This window comes from Prinia subflava, chromosome 16, assembly GCF_021018805.1.
Source record: "Prinia subflava isolate CZ2003 ecotype Zambia chromosome 16, Cam_Psub_1.2, whole genome shotgun sequence".
In the NCBI taxonomy this organism is placed as follows: domain Eukaryota; kingdom Metazoa; phylum Chordata; class Aves; order Passeriformes; family Cisticolidae; genus Prinia; species Prinia subflava.
This window is the reverse complement of record NC_086262.1, coordinates 17913606-17935241: the sequence shown is the minus strand read 5'-3', so window position 1 is coordinate 17935241 and position 21636 is coordinate 17913606. Positions and strand designations below refer to the sequence as shown.

The window sequence follows — 21636 nt, the reverse complement described above, 5'->3', positions numbered from 1 at the left end:
CTTCCCTTCCAAAACTTTGCCCAGGGAGTGTTAGCAAATGCTTTGTTGGGAGCTGAGGCTGTGCCTACCAGAGAAGTGTGTGTTCAGCCTTTGGCACGGCCCTGCACTGGTGGGCACAGCCTGGATGGGGGAGCTGTGCCAGCCCTGCCCCCTGGGACAGTCCCCACCATTTCCAAAGCTGTCCCAGTCAGCTGCTCTGGCCTGAGCCAGCAGGACCTGTCCTCAGCTGTGCTGGAAGCAATGCATCAGACCTGGGCATGAGACATGTCACAGTCCGATGATGGTTTTAAATTTTTCTCAAAGTAAAAGCTTTAAAATTATTTCTACATATGCTGAAGAGAACTCAGTGTTAATCATCACATGTGTAGATATGTCATCAGCCTTTCCAGCACTATTTCACTTCTCCTTTTCCTCTCATTTCATTATTCTACTGCTTTTCTCGAACTTTAAGCCTCCAGCATCACTCTGAATGGATCCACTCAGCTCCTGCTCAAGGGGACCTGTGGGTTTTCACCCACCCACCCAAAGCCAGGCTGCCTGTTCTGTCCCTGTAGCTGCTGCCAGCAGCTCTTCTGTGGCTGGGCTCAGCACCTGGTGGGAGCCATTCAGTGCCAGCCATTCACCAGGGACAGGCGGTGGGGCGGGATCTGTTCCTGCTACCTTCCCTCTCCATTCCCGCTCTGTTTCCACCCCATTCCCTCTCCATTTCTTCTCCGTTCCCACGGAGCACACCAGGAGCCCTGGTGTCAGCAGAGGCCGTGCCCGGGCATTCAGCCCTGCAACCCCAGAGCGCCCCGAGCCAGCTGCCAACACCTTCAGCTCCTCCCTGTCCCTGTGCAGAGCAAGAACCAGCCCCACCGCAGGGGAGAGTACAATGTCTACAGCACCTTCCAGAGCCACGAGCCAGAGTTCGATTACCTGAAGAGCCTGGAGATTGAGGAGAAGATCAATAAGATTCGATGGCTGCCGCAGCAGAACGCCGCCTATTTCCTGCTCTCCACCAACGGTGCGTGGCCGTACTGTCCCCTGCTCCAGCTCCCACCACCGGGCATGGTCTTTCCTGTGGTGTTTGTTTGGGGAAATGTTTGTTAAAAACCTTCCCTGCAGGGTAACACAGGTGTCTGGGGGAATGGGTCTGGCAGAGCTCAATCCCTGAGCACCAGGTGTATTTCATGGCAGCTCCTGCCTTTGAGGGAGAGACGGAGGCTTCTGACCTGCCAACAACTTACATTTTTTATTCTCAGGATCCTGGGAATATTATTTGTTTTTTTAAAGACAAACTGCAGGTGTTTTATTTCAATTTGCAGTTGTGTTCAGCTCAGCAGTTACATGTTACGTTCTGATAAATGTCATGAGGATCTAGGAATATTATTTGGGATGAATGGGACCTTAAGATAGATGTGACTTAATTACTTCAGGGGAAAAGGAGGGGTCTAATTATCTTCCATAACCAACTTACTTTGTGTTATAGAATTGACTCTATTGATCATTGTAATAAAATTCAAAGACTTATTAAACTCGTTTGGGGGAGAATCACTGAAATGCAATGAAGATTAATTATACAGCATAATGTTCTGTTAATTGAGTTTTTAAATAGTTTTTTGATTAACAGGGGTATTACCCTTCCATTAGGGTGGTGTTCCATATGCAGGCAGGTTATCAAAACAATTAGTTTGGAAATACTCCTGTGTTGTTCTTACCGTTACACTAACATTTTATAGTGAGCCCCACAAAACAGAGCATGTTATAAAAACAAAATTAATTGGCACTGCTTTGGAGTTGCTGTGTAAGAGAGAAAATGAAGATGGATGATGGGGCTTTGTATGAAACCTGGTGGAAGTGATGATGAACTGTGGATGGAGTCCCTGCCAGGAGGGAGTGGAAGGAACACCATTATTGACAAGAACCCCACTGTTCCTGGTGTTCTTTCTGTGGGGGCTCCGTGGCACTGTGGGGGGATCCTGGAAGGAGACAGGGAGCTGCCTTCAGTCCTGCTGTGTGCTGGGCTCTGCACAGTTCTGGATGGGAATGTCAGCTTGACTCTGGGTGAGCTCCAGACACCCTGTCATGTCTCAGGGCGTGTCAGGGCCAGTGTGCCTGCACTCTTCGCTCCTCTGCAGGGCTGTGCACCAGCAGCTTGCTGTGGGCACGGGAACATCTATCCCCACTTCCAGCACGTGGCACTGGGGAGCACAGGAGGTTTTTCCAGCCGGTGTGGCCTTGGCACGTCTGTCAGTGGGTGGCTCAGGGAGCAGCCAGCATGATGCTCTCCTCTCTCCTCCCCCAGATAAGACTGTGAAGCTATGGAAGGTCAGCGAGAGGGACAAGAGACCGGAGGGATACAACCTCAAGGATGAGGATGGCCGTCTCCGAGACCCCTCCATGATCACTGTGCTGCGGGTGAGTGTGGGGGGAGTGTCCCTGCAGGGCCTGGGGTGAGGGTTGCTGCTGGTGTCCCCTGCGTGCTGCAGCACCTGCAGTGCCGCCCTGCCACGGTCGGCTGCTGCTGAAGGGCACCCTTGGAGGCAGCGCTGCAGTTGGTGCATGGGCCTGGCAGTGCATGGGCGTGGCAGTGCTTGGGCGTGGCGGTGCATGGGCGTGGCAGTGCATGGGCGTGGCAGTGCTTGGGCGTGGCGGTGCTTGGGCGTGGCAGTGCATGGGTGTGGCAGTGCATGGGCGTGGCGGTGCATGGGCGTGGCAGTGCATGGGTGTGGCGGTGCATGGGCGTGGCAGTGCATGGGCGTGGCAGTGCATGGGCGTGGCAGTGCATGGGCGTGGCGGTGCATGGGGGAGCTGCCCTGGGTGCCCGCGCTGTGCTGTGCTGGGGGACGTGCTGCCAGCGCTGCGTTGTGTCCCAGGTCTGGTACCCAGTGCCACCGTGTGCTGCGCTGCCCCAGGGCTCGCCCATCCCAGTGAGGAGGCACGGCAGGAGCTCTCCCAGCTTGGAGCATTCCCAAATGTAGCTACTGCTGTAGGAGCAGAAGTACTTCCTCCAAATGAGTTTTCCTCCTGGTCATGACATTAATCATAAAGGATCAGCTCGTAATTTATTAACACCCTGTCAGAATTTGCATTTTGAGTACTAGTGGGTTTTATATTTATACATCTAAGATTGTTACTATGATTGTGCTTGCCTCACTTTGTGGGTCCTGGTTCCATTGTGCATGAAGCCATTGAAAACCCTGGGCAGGCAGTTAATTCTTGTCTCTGCACAGGGTTGCTCCTGTGACTGGCAGCATTTTTCTTTACAGAGCAAGAGAGTTTCATGTAGATGTGTATTTCATGTAGATGTGTATCTGCTGTTATGTTTCAGGCAGCATTTCCAGCCTGACAGGCTGATACCTGACAGCCCGCTGGAGAGGTTTGCTCGGTGTCTGGCTGTCGGAGCTGGGGCTGTCAGCCCTCAGCAGGTTGGGAGGCAGGACTTGAAAAGGCAGCAGTGTCAGGGGTGTTATCCCAGGTGGTGCTTCCTTCCCTGGTCAAACACACCGGGAAGGTGTGTTTCTTTCTCCCCTGTCGAAAGCCATACTGAAATATCAGAGAACTGAACAGGGTTGGAGTCCACTCACTGCCTTGAAAGTTTCGGCCTTTGTTTTACTCTCAGCCCATGCACTCCTGCCAGCAGCTCAGTGCAGTGAGGAGCTGCTGTTTGGTGTCTGCCAGTGCATGGGGCCAGGCGCTGCCACTGCTGCTGCTGGCGAGCAGAGTCGCAGGGCACTGGGAGGTCAAACACGCTTTAAGAGCTCGGTGTGATGCTTATTGGTATCTCTGTGCAGTGCCTGTGGTCCCTAAGGACAGAAGATTGAGGAGTCTTCCACCAGCCTCATTTGATCTAACGTTCTGGTGATTTTGCTTGCACAGATATTTACATAGCTGTAACTGTTTTGCTGCAGTTTTGTGTAAATCTGACGTGTAATTGTCCTGTGATGGGTGTGCTTTAAATTAAAGCCACATCCATCCGTGGTTTAATTTTCAACCACAGACAAGTGAAAAAGGATTTTAAATGCACCTTGCTGCCAGAATTTCTCACCCATTTGGCTTAATGGTTTAAATGCACTTGATGAGCATCATCCTCTGAGAAATTTCTAACCCACATAGTGTAAAAGGAGTATTTAACTCTGCTCAGGCTGTGTAGTGAGGTGTTTACTGTGATTGGAAGAGCCCTGATGATTTGAGTCATCCCCAGTCTAACAGCTGCAAGCCCTTTGACCTTGTGTAACTGCCTCGGGTGCTCTGAGTACCACTCATGCCTGGGACATACTAGGAGATAATTTACACAAGTGGCATCCAGGGCTTAAACCTTTTCAAAGAGAGGATGTGTTGGTTTTGGTCCCTCACAGCAGGGCAGTCTGGGGTGACACTGGGGGCTGTGGCTGCAGCTGCAGGCTGTGCCACTGCTGGGAAGGGGCAGTGGGCAGGGCCATGGTGTGCCTGTGTCTTCGTGTTTGTAGCTGTCACTGGGCCCTTGCTTAAGAGCTGCCACTTCACTCCCTCAGTTCCAGCAAATTCCATCATAAATCCTGGTTTGTGTCTCCCATTTTGCTGAAGCACTCAGATTTCTTGGACCCTGTGCACAGTTTCCCAGGGAGGTTGGGCTGTGCCCCACTGCATCTGGTTCCCCTGACAGCCATCCCGGAGTGGCTGTGATGGGAGATGCCTTGGAGGAGGTCTGCTGTGCTGCACCTGCCTTTCTGCAGAGATTTGCCTCTTCTCCTGTACACCTCCTGCAGAGCATTTCAGTGACAAGGCATTTCAGCATTTCAGGGCCAAGAGATGGAAGCAGCAGCTCCATCAGCTGCGTGCACAAACAGCGAGGCAGCAGCTTTGTCCTCCTGCAGGATGGTCCCCTCTGCATGTCACAGGGCAGGTTGAATGTGACAATGCAGAGCAGTGTGAAGTTGTCAGTCTGCCATGAAAGTGGTGTTTGATGCTCATTTTGTCTGCAAAATGCTAAGCTTTAGGTGGCATTGGGCAGTCACAGAATGTAACTTATGTAGGCAGGAACAAATGCTGGGGAGTGTGCCTGGAGGAGCTCAGCTGCTGGGGGAGCTCAGCTGCTGGGGCAGGTGGAAAACTCCCTGGATTTATGCCTGAGCACTTGCTCTGCTCCCTGATTTGCCAGGGACAGGATTACAGTTTCCTTCTCGGAGACTCAAGGCTGGGGTCAATCCGAGCTTCAGCTTGACTAATCCCACTGGAGCAAATCCCGTGGGGCACGCTGAGCTCTGGCCATGCCAGTGGAGCAGGGGTGGGCTGGGGGAGCGGGGCTGGCACTGCTGCTGTGCTGGGCTGGCACTGCCACTGCTCAGCTGTCACCAGAGGGGCGTGTGTGTCCTGCTGTAGGTGCAGGAGCTGGAAAAGCTCTCCCCATCTGCCAGCTGAGAGCCTGGCTGGTCAAGGTGAGCGCAGTGGTGGCCACCAACAGGTTGCAGGGTAAGCTGCCTGTGGCCAGTTCCACCACAGCTGTCAGGTAACCACAGAGCTATGGCTGCAGCTGGTCATCCTGGCAAGCTGGCATTGGGTAAATGCCTAATGGATTATTTATTGGGATTTTTCATGGTGGCTGCTCTGGCTCAGGTTGTGATTTCAGTGTAAGTCCAGTGCAGTCCCTTGTGCCCAGAGGGTTTCCGTGGAGGTAACTGGCAGCAAAATCTTCCTCTCCATTGCACAGAAATGTGTGAGTGGTCCCAGTGCAGTCAGTCCTGTCATATTCACACCTTTTGGGAATTTCTGGCCTCTGGTGTGTCCTGTGAGGATTCCCAGCGTTGCTTTCACCTTGGGTGCAGGTGGTTGTGTCCCACCCCGCTTAAGCAAGAGCATGCAGCATGTGGGCATGCTGGTTTCCATATTTCAGTGCAGATTCTTCCCACTGTAGCAGATAAAAATCCCTGCTTTAGCAAACCCCTCATGGATAACCAGGTTTGTCCCTCTTGTGGAGTTTTACCTGGTGACAGGCCAAGTCCCAGACATAAAAACAGTCTCCCCAGGACTTGGCTCTGAAGTAAGGTGTGGAGAATGTTCTTGGCTTAAGACTTTGTCGTAGCTCTGTGGTTGTGAGTGACTGCCATGTAGGAATGAGTGGGGAATTGTGCTGGGACACACTGGGAGCTGCAGGTGCTGTGGTGCTGCTGTCAGCCCCGGATTGCCCAGGCTGGGGACAGGAACGAGCCCAGGGTCTGACTGTGAGCCGTGCTGGGCCACAGAGTCTTTGCTGAGCAGAATCTGCTGCCCGAGCCCCTGCTGTGCTTGTTCCCTGCCCAGCCAGGCCCAGTGCAGCCCCTGCAGCCTTTCCCTCTGCACAGCCCCTGCCCCGCTGTCCCCGCTGTCCCCGCTGTCCCCGCTGTCCCCGCTGTCCCCGCTGTCCCTGCTGAGCAGGATCCCGCTGTGCAAACCGTGCATCGCTGGCTGTGCCAGCTGCAATTAGCGCAGGCTCGTCACGGTGGGCTCAGGCTCTGAGCTGGCAGCACCAGTGCTCTCCTGTCACTGGAGCTGACTGTCAGTCCCATCCCCACCTCTGCAGCCAAGGGAAATCTCTTCAGGCAGCGCACAGATAATACAAGTAATGAAGTAACTGGACGAAACAGCTCACTGGCGAGCAGGAGTATGGGCTGACACATTCCTGGTGTATTGAGTTGCCTTCAGAGCGCTGTGTCCAAAGTTATTACTGACCCCACTCCTCATACACGTGGTCCCCTCTCCCCAATTGATTATGCTGATTTATCTAAAGGCAAACACCCCCAGCTCTATTCCTGGTCCTTCCCTCTGTGCCTGCCTGTGTGTCCTTTGCTCTGCCCCTTCTCATCTCTTACCTCCATCACTTCACTGTGTGACAAATGCAAAAAAATTTAAAGAAAACGTGCTGACCTGGCTCTCTCAAGAAATGTAGTTCTGTTAGAAATGCTCCAGAAATTTCACATCCTGGCTAACAGTGACAAAATGAGGCAGAAGAGGTTCTTTGGTGGTTTTTTTTGTTTCAAAGCTGGAACAGTTGCTGCAGTAAGATCAGAGCCTGGTTTACTGGGTTCTCACTGCTTCACTGTGCTCTAACCTTCCTGGAGCCTCTCTCAAAATTAGGTGGCTTTTGGGTCTGCTTGTCTTTCAGTCATACACTTGGGAAGGCATTAGGTTTCCCTGGAGAGAGGCTGTTAAGGCTGGGTGGGTAGAAGCACTGGCAGCCAGAGCTCTGGGGGGCCCCGTGAGGGCATCCCCCCATGTCCCTGGGTACTGACCCTCTGCTCCTCACGCTGCAGGTGCCCGTGCTGCGGCCCATGGACCTGATGGTGGAGGCCACTCCTCGGAGGGTGTTTGCCAACGCGCACACCTACCACATCAACTCCATCTCTGTCAACAGCGACTACGAGACCTACATGTCAGCGGATGACCTGAGGATAAACCTGTGGAATTTTGAAATCACAAATCAAAGTTTTAGTATCCTTTGGTGTGTGTGGCTGTGGGGACAGCCCTGGGTCCCAGGGAGGAGCAGCCCCAAGGGAAGCAGCCGGGCCGTGCCCATACCTGTGGGGATGGGGACAGAGCGGGCAGTGCAGCAGCTCTCTCAGCCCCATGCCCGGTTGTGGTGCCTCACTGCAGGAGCTTCACCCTCTGGCTGGCAGGATTTGGGAGTACAAAATAGTGCTGCCTGCCGTGCACCTGACCGCAGAGCACTGAGGTCCCCAGCCCATGTGTCATTCCCAGGAGGACACTGCCCTCTCATCTGCACCGTGCCACTGGTGGGACGCCAGGCTGTGTCCAGCCCTCACGGGGAGCTGCTCCCTCCCCAGCACAGGGCTCAGCTGGCATTGCCACCACTGCTGCTGTCACCCCAAGTGTGGGTGACACATTTCTGAATTTGCCTGCAGGGTCTGGTGGGGCAGGCAGAGGGGGCTCTGCAGATGCCTTGGGGAAGATGGAAGCGCTCACAGTGCGGCCCGGCGGGTGACAGGCTGCCCGTCACCACTCTGCAAATGAGGCTGTGGCAGCCACGCTGGTAACAGCCACATCGGCAAGAATAAACAGGGCACGAGTCATTGGTGGTGTTTATGTGGTGTTTCCCACTGAGAAATCCCTGGGGCATGATTTAGGCAGATGGAGAGGATTTCAGCAGTCACAGGCATGTGCCTGTGGGAGCTCTGAGTGGCTGCAGGAGAGTAGGGCTGTGGTGTCTGCTTATTTGCAAGGATGAGGGTGAGGAGTACTGAATCTGTGTCAAACCTCAGGGAGTTCATATGGCCTGAGGACTTAGGGGTTTTCTGTTGATTGTTGTGCCCTGGGCTTTGCTGCAGTTGCTGTTTTCAGTATGGTTACTCAGCATTCCACAGTGTTGCACTAAAAGACATTTGCTGAGGCCCAGGGTGAGTGGGCAGATCAGGTTTCTTGCCCCGCAGAGGGTCTTCCAGCTGTGGTGCCAGAGCTGGGGTTCCCAGCTCAGCAGAAGAATGCTGGATCGTGGCCTTCCCCGCTGGTGTGGTTTTGCCTGCTGGTGATGCCTGCCCAGAACACGCGGTTTGCGTGGGCTGAGGGGAAGCCCCGGTGCCCGCAGACACCGGCTGGGTCTGGGCTGGGCTCGTGGGCTCCTTGACCAGCCCTGCCAGACATCGTGGACATCAAGCCGGCCAACATGGAGGAGCTGACGGAGGTGATCACGGCGGCCGAGTTCCACCCGCACCACTGCAACACCTTCGTGTACAGCAGCAGCAAGGGCACCATCCGCCTGTGCGACATGCGCGCCGCCGCGCTCTGCGACCGCCACGCCAAGTGTGAGTGTGCCACGGGCCCTGGGCTGGGGACAGCGACGGGGGGCTACGGCACCCACCGGGGCTGCCACCCTCGCCTCCAGGGCCACCTCAGGGCTCCCCGTGGAGGGGGAGCTGGGAAGGCTGCTGGGGAGGAGGGAGCCGGCAGCAGGAGCTGCTGCGGGCAGGGCAGCACCCGCTCAGTGCCAGGGAAAGTAGGTTTGTTGTGTAAGAGAGAATTAGCGCTCAGAAATCCTTTCCATGAGCTCAGCAGCCTGGATCTGCTTCTGCAGCAGGAGCAAAGACACACAGCAGCCTTCAGCCCAAAGCCAAACCAGCTGCCCCGAGCCCCTGCCCTGGCAGCCGCTGGCTTTGGTTCACAGACCCACTCAGGGACTGGGCAGCACCAGCTGCGTGCTGGGACCCCGTCCTGGCATCTCCTGTGTCTGTGTGTGTATGCTGGAGCCTGGACATGGCACTGCCGGTGTGCTGGGACCCCAGGGCCAGCAGAGCCCCTGCTGCTGCCAGTGCAGGGACCGAGGAGGGTCCACACGTGCCACAGCAGGGCAGGTGGCCATGGCCCTGCTGCCCATCCCCAGAGGCACGCAGTGGCAGAGGCCTCACAGAGAGACCAGTGCCTCATGACTGACCCTGTGAGCATCACAGACACATCCTGGGTCCAGCTGCTTTCTGGCTGCCTGAGATCTTTATTTTTTCTTGCTGCTATCACATTTTATATGGAAAAAGCCTCCAGGTTTCTGCTGGTGGTGAAATGCTGCAGCTCTGGGTCCTGCTGTGGGCAGTGCCTTTTCTGCATTGTAGGGATCATTTTTATGGGCACTTCAGAGATTTTTCCCACAATCCTGGAGTTCCACGACTCGGTGAGGGGATGATAAACCTAAGCACATGTGGTGCTGGGTACAGCATCATGCAAGTGCTCTCTCCAGAAGCTTCCTGTGGTGCCAGGACAGGGTGGCAGGTCCCTGGCCTGAGATCAGGGAGCTCCCACCTCAGCTAATGCTGCGGCTTGTTTTTTCCTCTTGCACAGTTTTTGAAGAGCCTGAAGACCCGAGTAACCGGTCATTTTTTTCTGAGATCATCTCCTCCATCTCTGATGTCAAATTCAGCCACAGTGGAAGGTACATCATGACCCGGGACTACCTCACTGTCAAGGTGTGGGACTTGAACATGGAGAACCGGCCCATTGAGACCTACCAGGTGAGTGTGGTACAGCCAGGTGCATGCAGCAGTGGGGCACCCACTGAGTTCCTTCCTCAGCCACACCAGGCCAGTGGCAGGAGCAGCAGGTACACACCTGTTGTGTGGGAGCTTTATGCCTGTAGATGGTGGAAAGCAGAGTCCTTAAATGTGGGCTCAAATGGCCTGGTGAGTTGTCACTGATGTCCCCAGGCTGGGGGTGGGTGAGGAGAGAAAGCTCAGGTGCTGGCAGCTGGGAGAGCCAGGTGGGAGTCCGTGGTAGCCCTGTTACTGTCACCCTTTGCCAGGAGATGTCCCCTGGCACTGCCTGGTGGTGCCCAAGCCGTGTGCAGGGTGTGGCTGGAGGTGCTTAGAGAAGAATTTTGGCTGTGGGAGGGCAGAGGATACCAGGCAGTGCCCAGCGCTGCCAGCTCGGCTCTGGGCACTGGGCTGGGTCCACCAGCCCCCTTTGAGCCAGGCTGAGTCTGCCAGTCCCTGGGCTGTGCTGGTCAGTGTGGGGGCCTCATCCTGTCCCTCCCACCCGCAGGTCCACGACTACCTGCGGAGCAAGCTCTGCTCGCTCTACGAGAACGACTGCATCTTCGACAAGTTCGAGTGCGTCTGGAACGGGTCTGACAGGTGAGCACGTGGCTGCCTGCAGCCCAGGGATGCTGGCTTTGGTTTGGCCCAAGGGGTCCCGTGGGCAGCCCCTTCCCTGGCCTTTGGCCAGGTGTGGGTCTGGAGAGGGGCAGCAGGGACCACCTACACCTGCAGCCTCTGCACAAGTGGGGATGTCTGAGGGTCGTGCTGTCTCCTGGACAGAATCAGTTCCACCTCTGTCACTCACAGCTGGAGGAAGGTGGTGATGGGTTTAGCTCCAGATTGCCAGAATCTGGGAATAATGAGTATTTTAGTGTGAGTTACACTGAGCTGGGTGGCAGGAACTGTGTGAGCCCCTGGCAGGGCTGCCGTGGTTTTTGCCTGAGCCATCAGAGTCAGCTGACAAGGCACAACTGGGCCTGAGACAATTTGGGTAAGACAAGGCTTACCCAAATCTCATTATGCCTGTAAAGGTTCAGTCTGCCTCTGGTCACCAGCAATTTGCCTCTTTAAAGGTGTGAAATCATCTGTCCCTCCCTGTTGCAGTGTCATCATGACGGGCTCCTACAACAACTTCTTCCGCATGTTCGACCGCAACACCAAGCGTGACGTGACGCTGGAGGCGTCGCGGGAGAACAGCAAACCCCGTGCCATCCTCAAACCCCGCAAGGTCTGCGTGGGTGGGAAGCGCAGGAAAGACGAGATCAGCGTGGACAGTCTGGACTTTAGCAAAAAGATCCTGCACACAGCTTGGCACCCCTCGGAGAACATCATCGCTGTGGCAGCCACGAACAACCTGTACATATTCCAGGACAAGGTTAACTAGGAGGACCAGGTGTTCTTTAGGAGTCTCATGTACTGATACCAGTAAACACAAGGTTTCAACTGTTCCTTTTCTTTCTTTCTTTCTTTGTGTTCTTTCCTTCCTGTTCTTTGTTCAGTTCCTGCTCTGCAGATGGCGGTTGTGCAGAGGAGCACTGGGGCACCCAGGCCCAGGGGCCACTGGGGGCACCCCCCAGACACCAGATTTACACAGGGAGAGCTGAGACCTCTTACAGGGCAGTGTGAGGATGTCAGGCCTGGCTGTCCCGTCCCCCGGCATGTCCCCAGGCAGTGCTGGGGTGGCAGTGGCCCTCTGCTGATGTGGAGGGGGCAGTCAGCTGGGGAAGGGATTAATGGGATAACACATCGTGGGCTCTGGCCAGCTCTGGTGGCAGTGGTCCCACTGCAATTGCTTTAAACCTGATCCCAGAAATATTCCACCTGTTGTATTGAAGACTGGAATGTTGCCTCCCTTTGCCATTTTCCACATTTGTCTTTTTATTACAATTATTTTGTTTTACCAACAGAGACAGCAAAACCAAACGTAAAATGGAAAAGTTCAGTTTTGCAATGGACAAGTTTAAGGGGAGGGGGGTATGTGCTGCATCTCCAGATGTGTCTGCTCCAGCCAGGTTGCCCCCGGCCCCCAGAACCCTCCTGAGGATTTGGCTTTGTAGATACTGTGGTGCCTTCTTTGGTATATGAAATACCTTTATAAACGATGCTTCCGACCTGCATTGATCGCAAACCAAACCAACCCTGGGCTCTGCTGCAGTTCTGGGCTTTGCTTTGGTCATTTTTCTTGTTCTGTTGTGAGCTCTTGCATGTCGTGACTGACTGTCTCTCTCTCTCTCTCTCTCTTTCTCTCTCTTTTTTAATTAATTTATTTATTTATTCAATTTTTTAAAGATAATGTATAAGTTGCTAATTTATGACCTAAAAACAATTCCAACTGTATATTGCTGTTAGCCCCTGACTGTGTCAGAGACAGGCTGTCTGCAGTCCTACATTATAATAACAATGATAATAATAATAAAACAGTAACTCTTTCTCTTTGCATGGCGAGGCTGCCTCTTTCTACTCTACAGACTGGTCAGGTCCCTCTTTACTTGAGCAACTGTTCAATAAAAAAAGATTGACTGGATTTTCTGTAAATCTGGAAACTGCTCCTGCAGCAAGAAGCAAACAAAGTCAATTACAAAATTCAACACCGTCACTTCAGCAGTGGCTCATCCCTCCCGAGGGGGCAGCTGGCACCCCCAGCACCCAAGGCCTTCAGGGATCGGACACGAGACACCGAGGGCCAGGTGTCCCCAGGAACAGCCTCTCTGTGAGGATCCCCCGACCAGGGAAAGGAACTGCTACACACCCACAGAGCTCACGGACTGCACGGAAACCAGGAGCTGGCTGGAGCAGGGGCCCCCCGCACGCCACTTTCAGAGGAGCCATTCCACGGGAAGAACAAAGTGCACTGGCTTACGGATTTATTCCAAGGGATGGCTTCCAGGAGTAACTTTTTTTAAAAAATGAAATGGTAAAATAAAGTAGCAAGAGTAAATGAACCATTTTATAAGAAAATGCTCCTTTTGGGTTCTGTAAGGAAAGCCTGTCAGAAGTAAAGGTGTCCCGAACGTGTCCGTGTGTGGTCCATGCCTGTTGCGCCTCTCGCATGCGGCTCTGCAGTGTCTGCAGCCCTGGGCTGGGGGTGGCTGCCAGGGCCCTGCTGGTGAGGGCTGACCCGAGGACCCCCAAGCCCCTCGGGACACTGGTTTCAGATGGTTTGGGCACCCCCACACCAAGAGGGGAGGGACACTCGCCCCGACTTCGGGCCGTACACTCTCACTAGGAGCACCACAGAGCTCCACATCCTGCTGTCAGCAGCACAAGTCTCCCCAGACTGTCCCAATATTTGTCAAACAACCCTCCTCCCCTTGATGCTCAGCCTGCAAGTCCTGGCCCTGGCCACCAACACCAACTGCTGACAAGAAATCACTTGTCAGGGTGAGGGAAGAAGGGACTCCATCCCCAGCCCTCCTCTAAGAACAAGAGACACATGTCTGTAAACTTGAATCATAAACTGGAAAACCATTCTGCTCCTGCCCCTTGCCCACATGCTGACCCAACACTGCTCAGTGCCACAGGCCCTGTTCTGCCAAGCACAGCCAAAAATGTAGGCAGTATCACTTCAGTCATTTGCTTTACTCATTAATTCACAAGTCCAACAAAATCCAACAGAAATCGGGATTAGGCCTGTACAATCCATATATAAAAAGGGTTGGTTTATTGTAGTTCAAATACATAAACTGAACAATCCCAACATTTCAAAATTAAACTTTAGAAACACAAGTTTAACATTCAAAACAAGAGTATAGTTTACAAGAATTGCCCAGAGGGGGTATGCACAGTCTAATCCAGAAGTATGTAAAGATCACTTTATCGTAAATAAAAATGTGTTTATACAACCGTCCTGGCCTGCTCGGTCACCTCTGGGATTTCCAGCTTTGAGCAAACCTCATTAGACAGAACTTCACGCGGGCAGAGCAACCTGACTGCTGCAAATCAATGGCTGGGGGCAGGAACAGAGCAGCCTGTGAATAAACCTGGTTTGGTCTCCAGGTCCCTGTTCTCCACTCAGCTCTAAGAGATTTAGTTCCATTCCCAAGGGTGGAAGCAGAGAACTGGGACTGGTGTTCCCAGGCGGGCTGTCAGTGATCAGTAATTTAAGCCACCAGAGCGTGTCCCCTCCTCCTGCACGGACTGGGGGCACAGGAGGCAGCTGGTGGCGCACGTGTAGGACACGCTCCAAGCACAGCATGATCACCCTTGGGACTCACATGTAGGACACTGAGAGGAAAGCCCCAGGTACCAGACACCCACACCTCACACACACCGCCCTGGACCCACAGTTACCAGACAGCCCATACCTTGGGATTTGTCAGACATGCTCCAATTAACTCATAAATATCTTTAACGTGGGTTTTTGTTATCATTGGTTTTCCCCCAGAGATCATTTTATGTTCACTAATGCTGCCTCTGCCCCTCAGATGTTGGAATATATTCACGGCAATGGATGTGTGTAACCTGACAGATGGCTCATGCAAGCGTTTGGATTTAACAGAACCCCTGGAGCAGGAGCCCCCGTGGCTACTTGGTTGTCCTGCGCGTGGGCTCGGAGGCGGTGGGCGGCGGGGGCGGCCCGCGCCGGTCCAGGTCGTCCACGTAGGACACGATGAGCTTGCGCCGCTCCTCGGGCACGCAGTCCAGCACCAGGTACCGCTTGTCGTTCTGCAGGATCTTCTCCACGTCCTTCAGGTGCTGGTCGGACTCCTGGATCAGCTTTTTGGATCTGAAAGCAAGCGTGAGAATGCCACTGCAGCGTGGTGGAGGCAGGGAGCCCCGGGGAAGCTGCCCCGCCACAGGGCAGCACAAGGAGCAAAGGGACAGGCCAGGAGGAGGGTGCAGGGGCTCGGCCATCTTCTGAGCTAGGAGATGCCGTGTCAGCTCGGCACTGGGCACACAGCAGTGCTCTGGGCACAGGCTCCTTGCCTACATTTGTGCTCCAAGCACCATGAAAGACTTGAGTAACAGACATCAACTAGGAAAAAGCAGACCTCAGTTTGCTGCTGTCTGTATGGCAAAGCAGAGCAACAGCCAAGCCCCACACTAGCACGGCACACCCCACCTGTAGGTGATGAATTTGGTCTCTTTGAGCAGCGTCCGGAAGTCGGCTTTGGCAGTGATGTATTTGTCTCGGATGTATTCCTCAAACTCCCTTTGCTTTTTCTGAAAGATGGAAGATAAACATCAACCACTGAATGCAGCTCCAGCACTTCCTGCAACTGAACACACTGAACACCAGCAGTAACTACAAGTTAATTATGTTTTTCCTTACCTTCTACATTTTTAATTTTTTAAAAATCATATTTAACTACTAAAATCTGTGTCAACACAGAGCTGGACCCACTGCAGCAGCCACCAACCCACTTCTCTGTACCCTGCACTGACTGGAAGTTGGCAAGAGCGATGCAAAGCACTCACCCTGTCACTCGAAGAGAACTTAATGCACCTTGGATCTTCTTTAATGATTTTTTTCACTTCCTTCCATGTTGATGTTAAAGTTATCTTTCAAAAGAAGCAAAAATAGTTAAATTAAAAGTAAATCAGATTCTAAGAATACAGAATGCAAACACTACTAACCTCTGAAATCTTTAAATATATCCCAACTTGCTGTTAAGTGCTGGCTTCTGATTATTTATACTATTACAGTTGTATTTTTAAAATTAGTTGATTTTACATAGTGACTCTTCTTTTATATTTTGAGGTGGCATTTTCAGATCAAGGCTCTCCAAATATCATTTAATTTCTGAAGCCTTTTTCTAGTACAATTATGTATATTGTGTTAAAAAGTACCTGCAGAAAACTTGCCTCTAAACTTAAATAACTAATGTATTAAAAATCATGTAAAAACCTCCAGGTTAAATGAAAGCTGCCTGAAGTTGGCAGAGAACTAAAAAAGAGCAAACCTCACTAAACCCCCCAATGCACAGAATCAGGGATGCATTCCACAGCATGTGCAGAGTGAAAGTTCAGGTTCAGGAGAACATCAGAACAGGTGAATTGGATAACACCATAAAGATGGCCATTAAGGAAAACACCCAGAATATCTGAAGGAGCCAGACAGTGAAGAATATTAATTAACTCAGTACTGAAGAAATAAAAAGGAGATGAAAAGTTCACTGATTAGAAGTTTATATGTAAATTAACTGCATGTTCAATCAAAGTAAAACTCCAGATAAACAGGTAAGGAAACATAAAGCATGATTTTTTTATGAGGGAGGAAAAGAGAGTGATTCAGCACAGAGGGCCTGGAAATAAAACCAAACCAATCAGATTGTGGGACAGAAAATCAGAAAAAGAGAAATCCCAGAGGGCTGCAAAGGTTGTCAATTTGAACATGAACAGCTCTCACCGCTGAAGTTTCATCCAGAAGTTGCCTGAAATGTTCCCTCTTCTTTTTGGTAAGTGCCTCAATGTGTTCATTAAAGAGCTTCTCTTTCTCCTCCCTCTCGAGCAGGGACCCCGACTCCCAGCGGTGATCTTTGCGCAGAGTCCTCCTGGTGTCAGACCAGGACACGTCTGAAGAACGCACCTGAGCCAAACATAATTTGTTTTTAAACCAGCTTTTAGTCATTATATGCTTATTAGTTTATAGTTATTATGTGCTTCTTTTTTATCTTGTTTGAAGTTAAGGTTAAAATAAAAGATGAACCCTCAGCTTTTAAGAAAAGACTGCAGCAGGTTCCCCACAAACACTGAACAGGCAGCGGCAGAAGGAATCCTTCTGCATTGGTTCAGTGCAGACAGAGATGTCCCTCTGACCCGGCTGAGCATTCTCAAAACCAGAAAATCCAAGCACCCTCCTTTCCCTCCTGCTCCATGTGTAACACCCTGTGTTCACCAGAGTGCTTGGAAAGGCGGCCTCGGAGATCATCCAGAGACCCCAGGAGCTCTGCAGTGTTTGCAGAGCCCTGTTTCCAGCCCGGAGAGCACCCTCTGGATGAGAACCCTGAATGCCCAGCCTTCTCTTCCAAGCGAGGCAAAACCCCGAGTGAGATTCCACCTCTTTGGAGCTGAACTCAGAGTGCCAGAAGGCTTCCAGAGGGAGCACCCATCAGCTACAGCCTGTCCTGAGGAGCTGAGGCGCTGCCAGGGCTCACCATGTCCGACAGCAGCGCTTTGAAGTTCTGTATGGCCTCCTCCCGCTTGTGCTGCTCCCGCTCGCGGTCGATCTCCTTGGTCTGCTCCGAGCGCGCCTTCTGCACCTCGCGCTCGCGCTCGCGCAGGCTCGCCTCGATGCGCGCCTGCCGCTCCAGCTCCTTCTCCTTCTCCGAATCTAAATTCTGACAGTCAACAACAAACTCCTCTCAGCAAAAGCAATGCTCTTCAGTAGAAGGAGAATTAAAGGGCTATCAAACTAAAGGCAGCTCAGAACAAAACACTTGACAGGGATTTGGGATCTATGGATTACGGAATTTTGGTTCAAGAGCCAGACTGAAGCATTCCAGCCTTTACATGGGAGAAGAGACGAGTTTGGTCACAGATCAACTATTCCCAGGAGCTGTGTCCAGTGACAGACTTTGAATAAGGGAGGCAAGGGGATCACTGCTTGTTGGCCCAGTTTTACACTCTCAACCATTAATTGCCTGATAGGAATACTGGATTAAGAGAGCAGCAGCAGTGAAGGAACTGGGTATGAACACACATTCCTGAAGGAAGCTCAGCTGATAGGGAAAATCACAGCAAAGGTAATGCAGGCCGTCCTAGGAGGAAATAATCAATGTGGTGTCTGTAGCTGCTGCAGTCTTACAGTCATTTTTACCACCAGGGATTTCATAGGAATCCTTGAGGCATAACTTCTCCCAGATATCGTGTGTGTGCATGCACACAGGTCCCACAAACATCCCAGCAGGGACAGAATGTCTGAGTTCCAAGCTGCCATTCTGGGGTTCTCCTACAGTAACTCTGCTATGGAATTCTCCTCAGCACAGACCAGTCTGCCCACAGCCCTGCAGCCACACTCCCGGCGCTCCCCGCTGACCTTGGCTATTTTCTCGATGTACTGCTTGAACAGGTCCTCCCTCTGTGAGGAGCTGTCCACCGCCTTGTACCGTGGGTCAGTCTCCACTTTGTCCTTCACTTTGCTCCAGCGAGACTGACTGTCCAGGTGGTGGTTTGCCAGCAGCTCAAAGAAGTCCATTTTGATCTGTTACACAGACAGAAACAGAAAGACAACATTTGAGAAACACACTTCAATATCCCCCAGTTCGCTCTTATGAAAAAAGGAGTTGACTTACCTTCATCAGAGGGATCACATTAACATTACATACCATTACAATTTAGAGCAATCACTAAAACTCTGCATTTAGTCATAACTGCAGCCCAAATTTGCTGTTCCTTGAGACAATTTTGCCAAAGCAGATACATTTAGGCAATCTGCTACATCTAAGATGTACTTTTTAAAGAATGATCCACCAATACACTCTGGAATATTATTTTACTCCAATTTAAGCTTGTTTTTGAGTTTTTATATGTGTCAAATTAACACGTTACTGATGCTGCATGATAGCATTTTGCGTAACAGTACTCCAGAAGCCATGCAGCTTGAAACAGTTCTAGAGAAATCAGATGTTAATGAATTCATCCTTCAGGTGTACAATTAACAGAGGTAAATGCTCGGACCTGCCAACAAAGAGCAGTGTCTTAAGATGGATCTAACCAATAAAGAATTATCCACATATGGTAATTAGGTAAATCATATTTAGGATGGACATGCACATTTACATAAAAGTTTAAAGAAACTGTTTCAGTCTACTTTGTCAGTTGGAAATGGCATGTCATGTTTCTGTCTGCAACAACAGCCATTGCAAGGGCTGGCAGAGGATCAATCATAGCAGGTTTTATTTCAGTACAACTAGCAACATGTTTTCATCCAAAGTCCCAGAACCAGCAGCTGCAAGGGCAACTACTGTGCCTTTATTAGATAGCTTGATTTCTGGGGAAGGTGGTGTCCCTGTTCCTGCTGCACTTTAGCTCTGGGGTCACCATCCATTCCTGGCAGGCTGGTTGGCCTCTCAGCCTCCCCCTCCCAAAGCAGAGGCGAGGGGCTGGGCTGCCTCGCTCGCTGGCCAGGGCAAAGGGCTCTGCCTCCACAGCACCCCACACCCTGCCCGGCCACAAACTCAGCACAGCTTTATGGCACAGAGATTAAAAACCCAAAATCCAGGACGAGGACTGGCTGTTAGTTGCTACTTATCTCCCCTCCCCATCCCTTAAAAAAGGGAAACCAGGAGAAGCAGTTTAGCTGCAGAATACCGAGGTTCCTCAGGGAAGGGAGCAGATGGACAGTGCAGGCTCCAGCTTGCCAGAGACCTGGCACATCCTCATCCTCTAAAACGTGTTTAGTTACAGAATGCAGGAACGGAATGAAGTTCAGCACCAACATTCTGCAGCCTTGCCCACCAATACTTTTAGTTCTTCAAAATATTAACATATAAACATAAAAGGCTCTATAGGCTTTCTTTACTATACCAAAGGAGACTAAGACAGTAAAGCAGAGATCAGAGACCAGCCCCTTAGTGCCAGTGGGATGTTGTGCTACAGCTACAGCACTACTGCTTTATCTTAAAGGAGCTCAACAAAATGCTAAGCAAACTGCTTATTCATGGTAAAATTAAGAATGTTGATCCAAAACATCATAAAACATGCATGCAGTTTCAAAATATGAAGCTTTCTAAGCCATGGCATTGAAACATTTGTTGGAAACCAAACGGTTCCCAGCTGTTACCACAGAAGTCTCTAAGGTAAGGGCATCCCCAAGCTCTTGCACAAATCACCTGTGTGTGTTCCACAGGATGAGGTGGCACATTGCCAGGAGCACCGTGGCACCAGCAGCCACACAAGGCTTCACCAGCACCACCACGGGCTGCAGGAGGATGCTCCTGCGGGAGCTGCCAGCGGCCCCTCTCGGTGTCCTGGGCCCCCTGCCCAGCTCTGTGGCTGCCAACAGCACCCCTCAACTCCCTGAACCCCTCTGGAGCTCCTGCCCAGCTCTGCAGCTGCTGGAGCAGGAGGCAGAAGGGCACAGCCAATTCCTCCCCAGGAAAAACAACAGCACTTCAGGCCTCGGTGCTCTAAAGCACAGCTTCCACTGCACTCGGGTGCCCTGTACACAGCACAGGTGTTGCCAGCTCACTTTAGGTTTTAGAAAGAAGATGAAAATGTCTCAAATAATTGAGTCTGTGGCATCTCACCAATGAGTGGCATTTTCGATGCCAGCTGTGGACAGTGAGTTCCGTGTGTCTGCACACAGGGAGTGCCCCTCAGAGCCCTGGCCTGGGCACAGCCCCACACGAGGCGCAGGCTGTCTGCAGCCAGCATTCCAGCCTCTCTGCTTAACTGGTTCAGCTCACACAGCTCATCCTGGGGACAGGCAAAGGGCACGCCCTGGACAGCACAGGAGCACCTGGGCACCACTGCCTGCCCACAGTGCCCTCCCTGAGATCCTTAACCCCCTGCTAGTCCTTTCTGCATCTGAGAAGTGCTGGCATGGGACTTACTGAAATTAGGCACAGGAATAAAAGCAGCCATTGGAAAAGCTGGTTGCTCCATCCCCATCCCATAAGCCATAAGGCAAAATCAAACATCGTACATATAATCTAAAACCCTTACGTTAAAGATTTCTGTAAAGTTGATTCCCCTAAGTAAAGATTTTGGACAGACTGAGAAAGCTTCAGGTTAAATGCCTTAAATTTTCTTTTATATTTTAAGCACTTTCAAAATCAAAGGAAAATAAGGCTGAAAACATTTCAGGTGTATTTAGAAGTCTTTTTTTTTTTTTGGCAGTTAACACATTGCAGGTACAACTCTCATCACTTCACAAGGAAAAAAACTAAAAAAATGTAAAGTACCGGAACTGCGGGAGGCTAAAGTCACCACACAGAGATACCAATGCTTTCCTCACTAGGGAATCCCATAATATTTGCGTGTCAGTGATTGACAGCTGTCAGACTGAACTGATTGACAGGCCGCACAGCACATAACTGTAAAGTCTATCCACTTGTTATAAAACAGAATACATAAAATGGTTACAAAAGGCTTTTGGAGAAAAAAAAAACATTATTCAAAGCAAACAAATACAATCTCTTCTTTTAACTTTTCAACTTTAGAACAATCATGCAACAACAAAACTAGTATTTATTCTTTAAAGTCTTCAACTGCACTATTAAGCTGCAAAAATGCTTTAAAATTCCGTATTCACAATCAAACTGCAGTATGTAAAATCTAGTCTTGAACTACATCAGTTCCCCTCTGAAAGCACAATCATTTATGGAAAACAGCAGCGGTAAGACAATGTTTGAGAAAATCAAATACAGAATCAAATTATATCAGATCACCCACATTTTGAAATATGCAAATTTTCTCAAAGAATGAAACCGTCCCCAAATCTGACCTGTCCCCCAGCATTTCTCTCTCCTGCAAGCATTCCAGGTAGGGAAATCTGCAATAACTTCACACTACGTAATAAAATTTGCAGACTTCTGCATGTCCAAAATGATTTGCCTTCAGAGGTGACCTCCACTCACACACACACAGGGACGTGGCCGTAAGTGGCCCCAGGGTTTGGTGACCCCATCTGATGTCCTGTCTCCAGCCGGGAGAGCTGCTCCCCACCACTGGCAGTGCAGGCATGTGACACTGGGGAGTCCATTAATCTCTAATAACTGAC

At 51.3% G+C, this 21636-nt stretch overlaps 2 protein-coding genes across 7 annotated transcripts in view; one reads left to right on the top strand and one right to left on the bottom strand.

Annotated features, from left to right (window-relative positions):
* Nucleotides 1–12410, top strand: part of PPP2R2B (protein phosphatase 2 regulatory subunit Bbeta) — a 54555-nt gene extending 42145 nt beyond the window's left edge. For both annotated transcript variants that reach the window (XM_063413845.1, XM_063413846.1), the window contains exons 3-9: nt 841–1006; nt 2288–2400; nt 7251–7428; nt 8592–8756; nt 9781–9950; nt 10477–10568; nt 11076–12410. In XM_063413845.1, coding sequence (XP_063269915.1) covers nt 841–1006; nt 2288–2400; nt 7251–7428; nt 8592–8756; nt 9781–9950; nt 10477–10568; nt 11076–11355 — 1164 coding nt within the window. In that variant the 3' untranslated portion in view covers nt 11356–12410. The remainder of the gene's footprint in view (nt 1–840; nt 1007–2287; nt 2401–7250; nt 7429–8591; nt 8757–9780; nt 9951–10476; nt 10569–11075) is intronic.
* Nucleotides 12411–13615: 1205 nt separating this feature from the next.
* TCERG1 (transcription elongation regulator 1) overlaps nt 13616–21636 on the bottom strand; it is a 29144-nt gene continuing 21123 nt past the window's right edge. For all 5 annotated transcript variants that reach the window (XM_063413840.1, XM_063413839.1, XM_063413842.1 and 2 more), the window contains 6 exons: nt 17950–18114; nt 17069–17251; nt 16321–16500; nt 15390–15473; nt 15034–15134; nt 13616–14697 (listed from right to left, as the gene is read on the bottom strand). In XM_063413840.1, the coding sequence (XP_063269910.1) occupies nt 14496–14697; nt 15034–15134; nt 15390–15473; nt 16321–16500; nt 17069–17251; nt 17950–18114 (915 nt within the window). In that variant the 3' untranslated portion in view covers nt 13616–14495. The remainder of the gene's footprint in view (nt 14698–15033; nt 15135–15389; nt 15474–16320; nt 16501–17068; nt 17252–17949; nt 18115–21636) is intronic.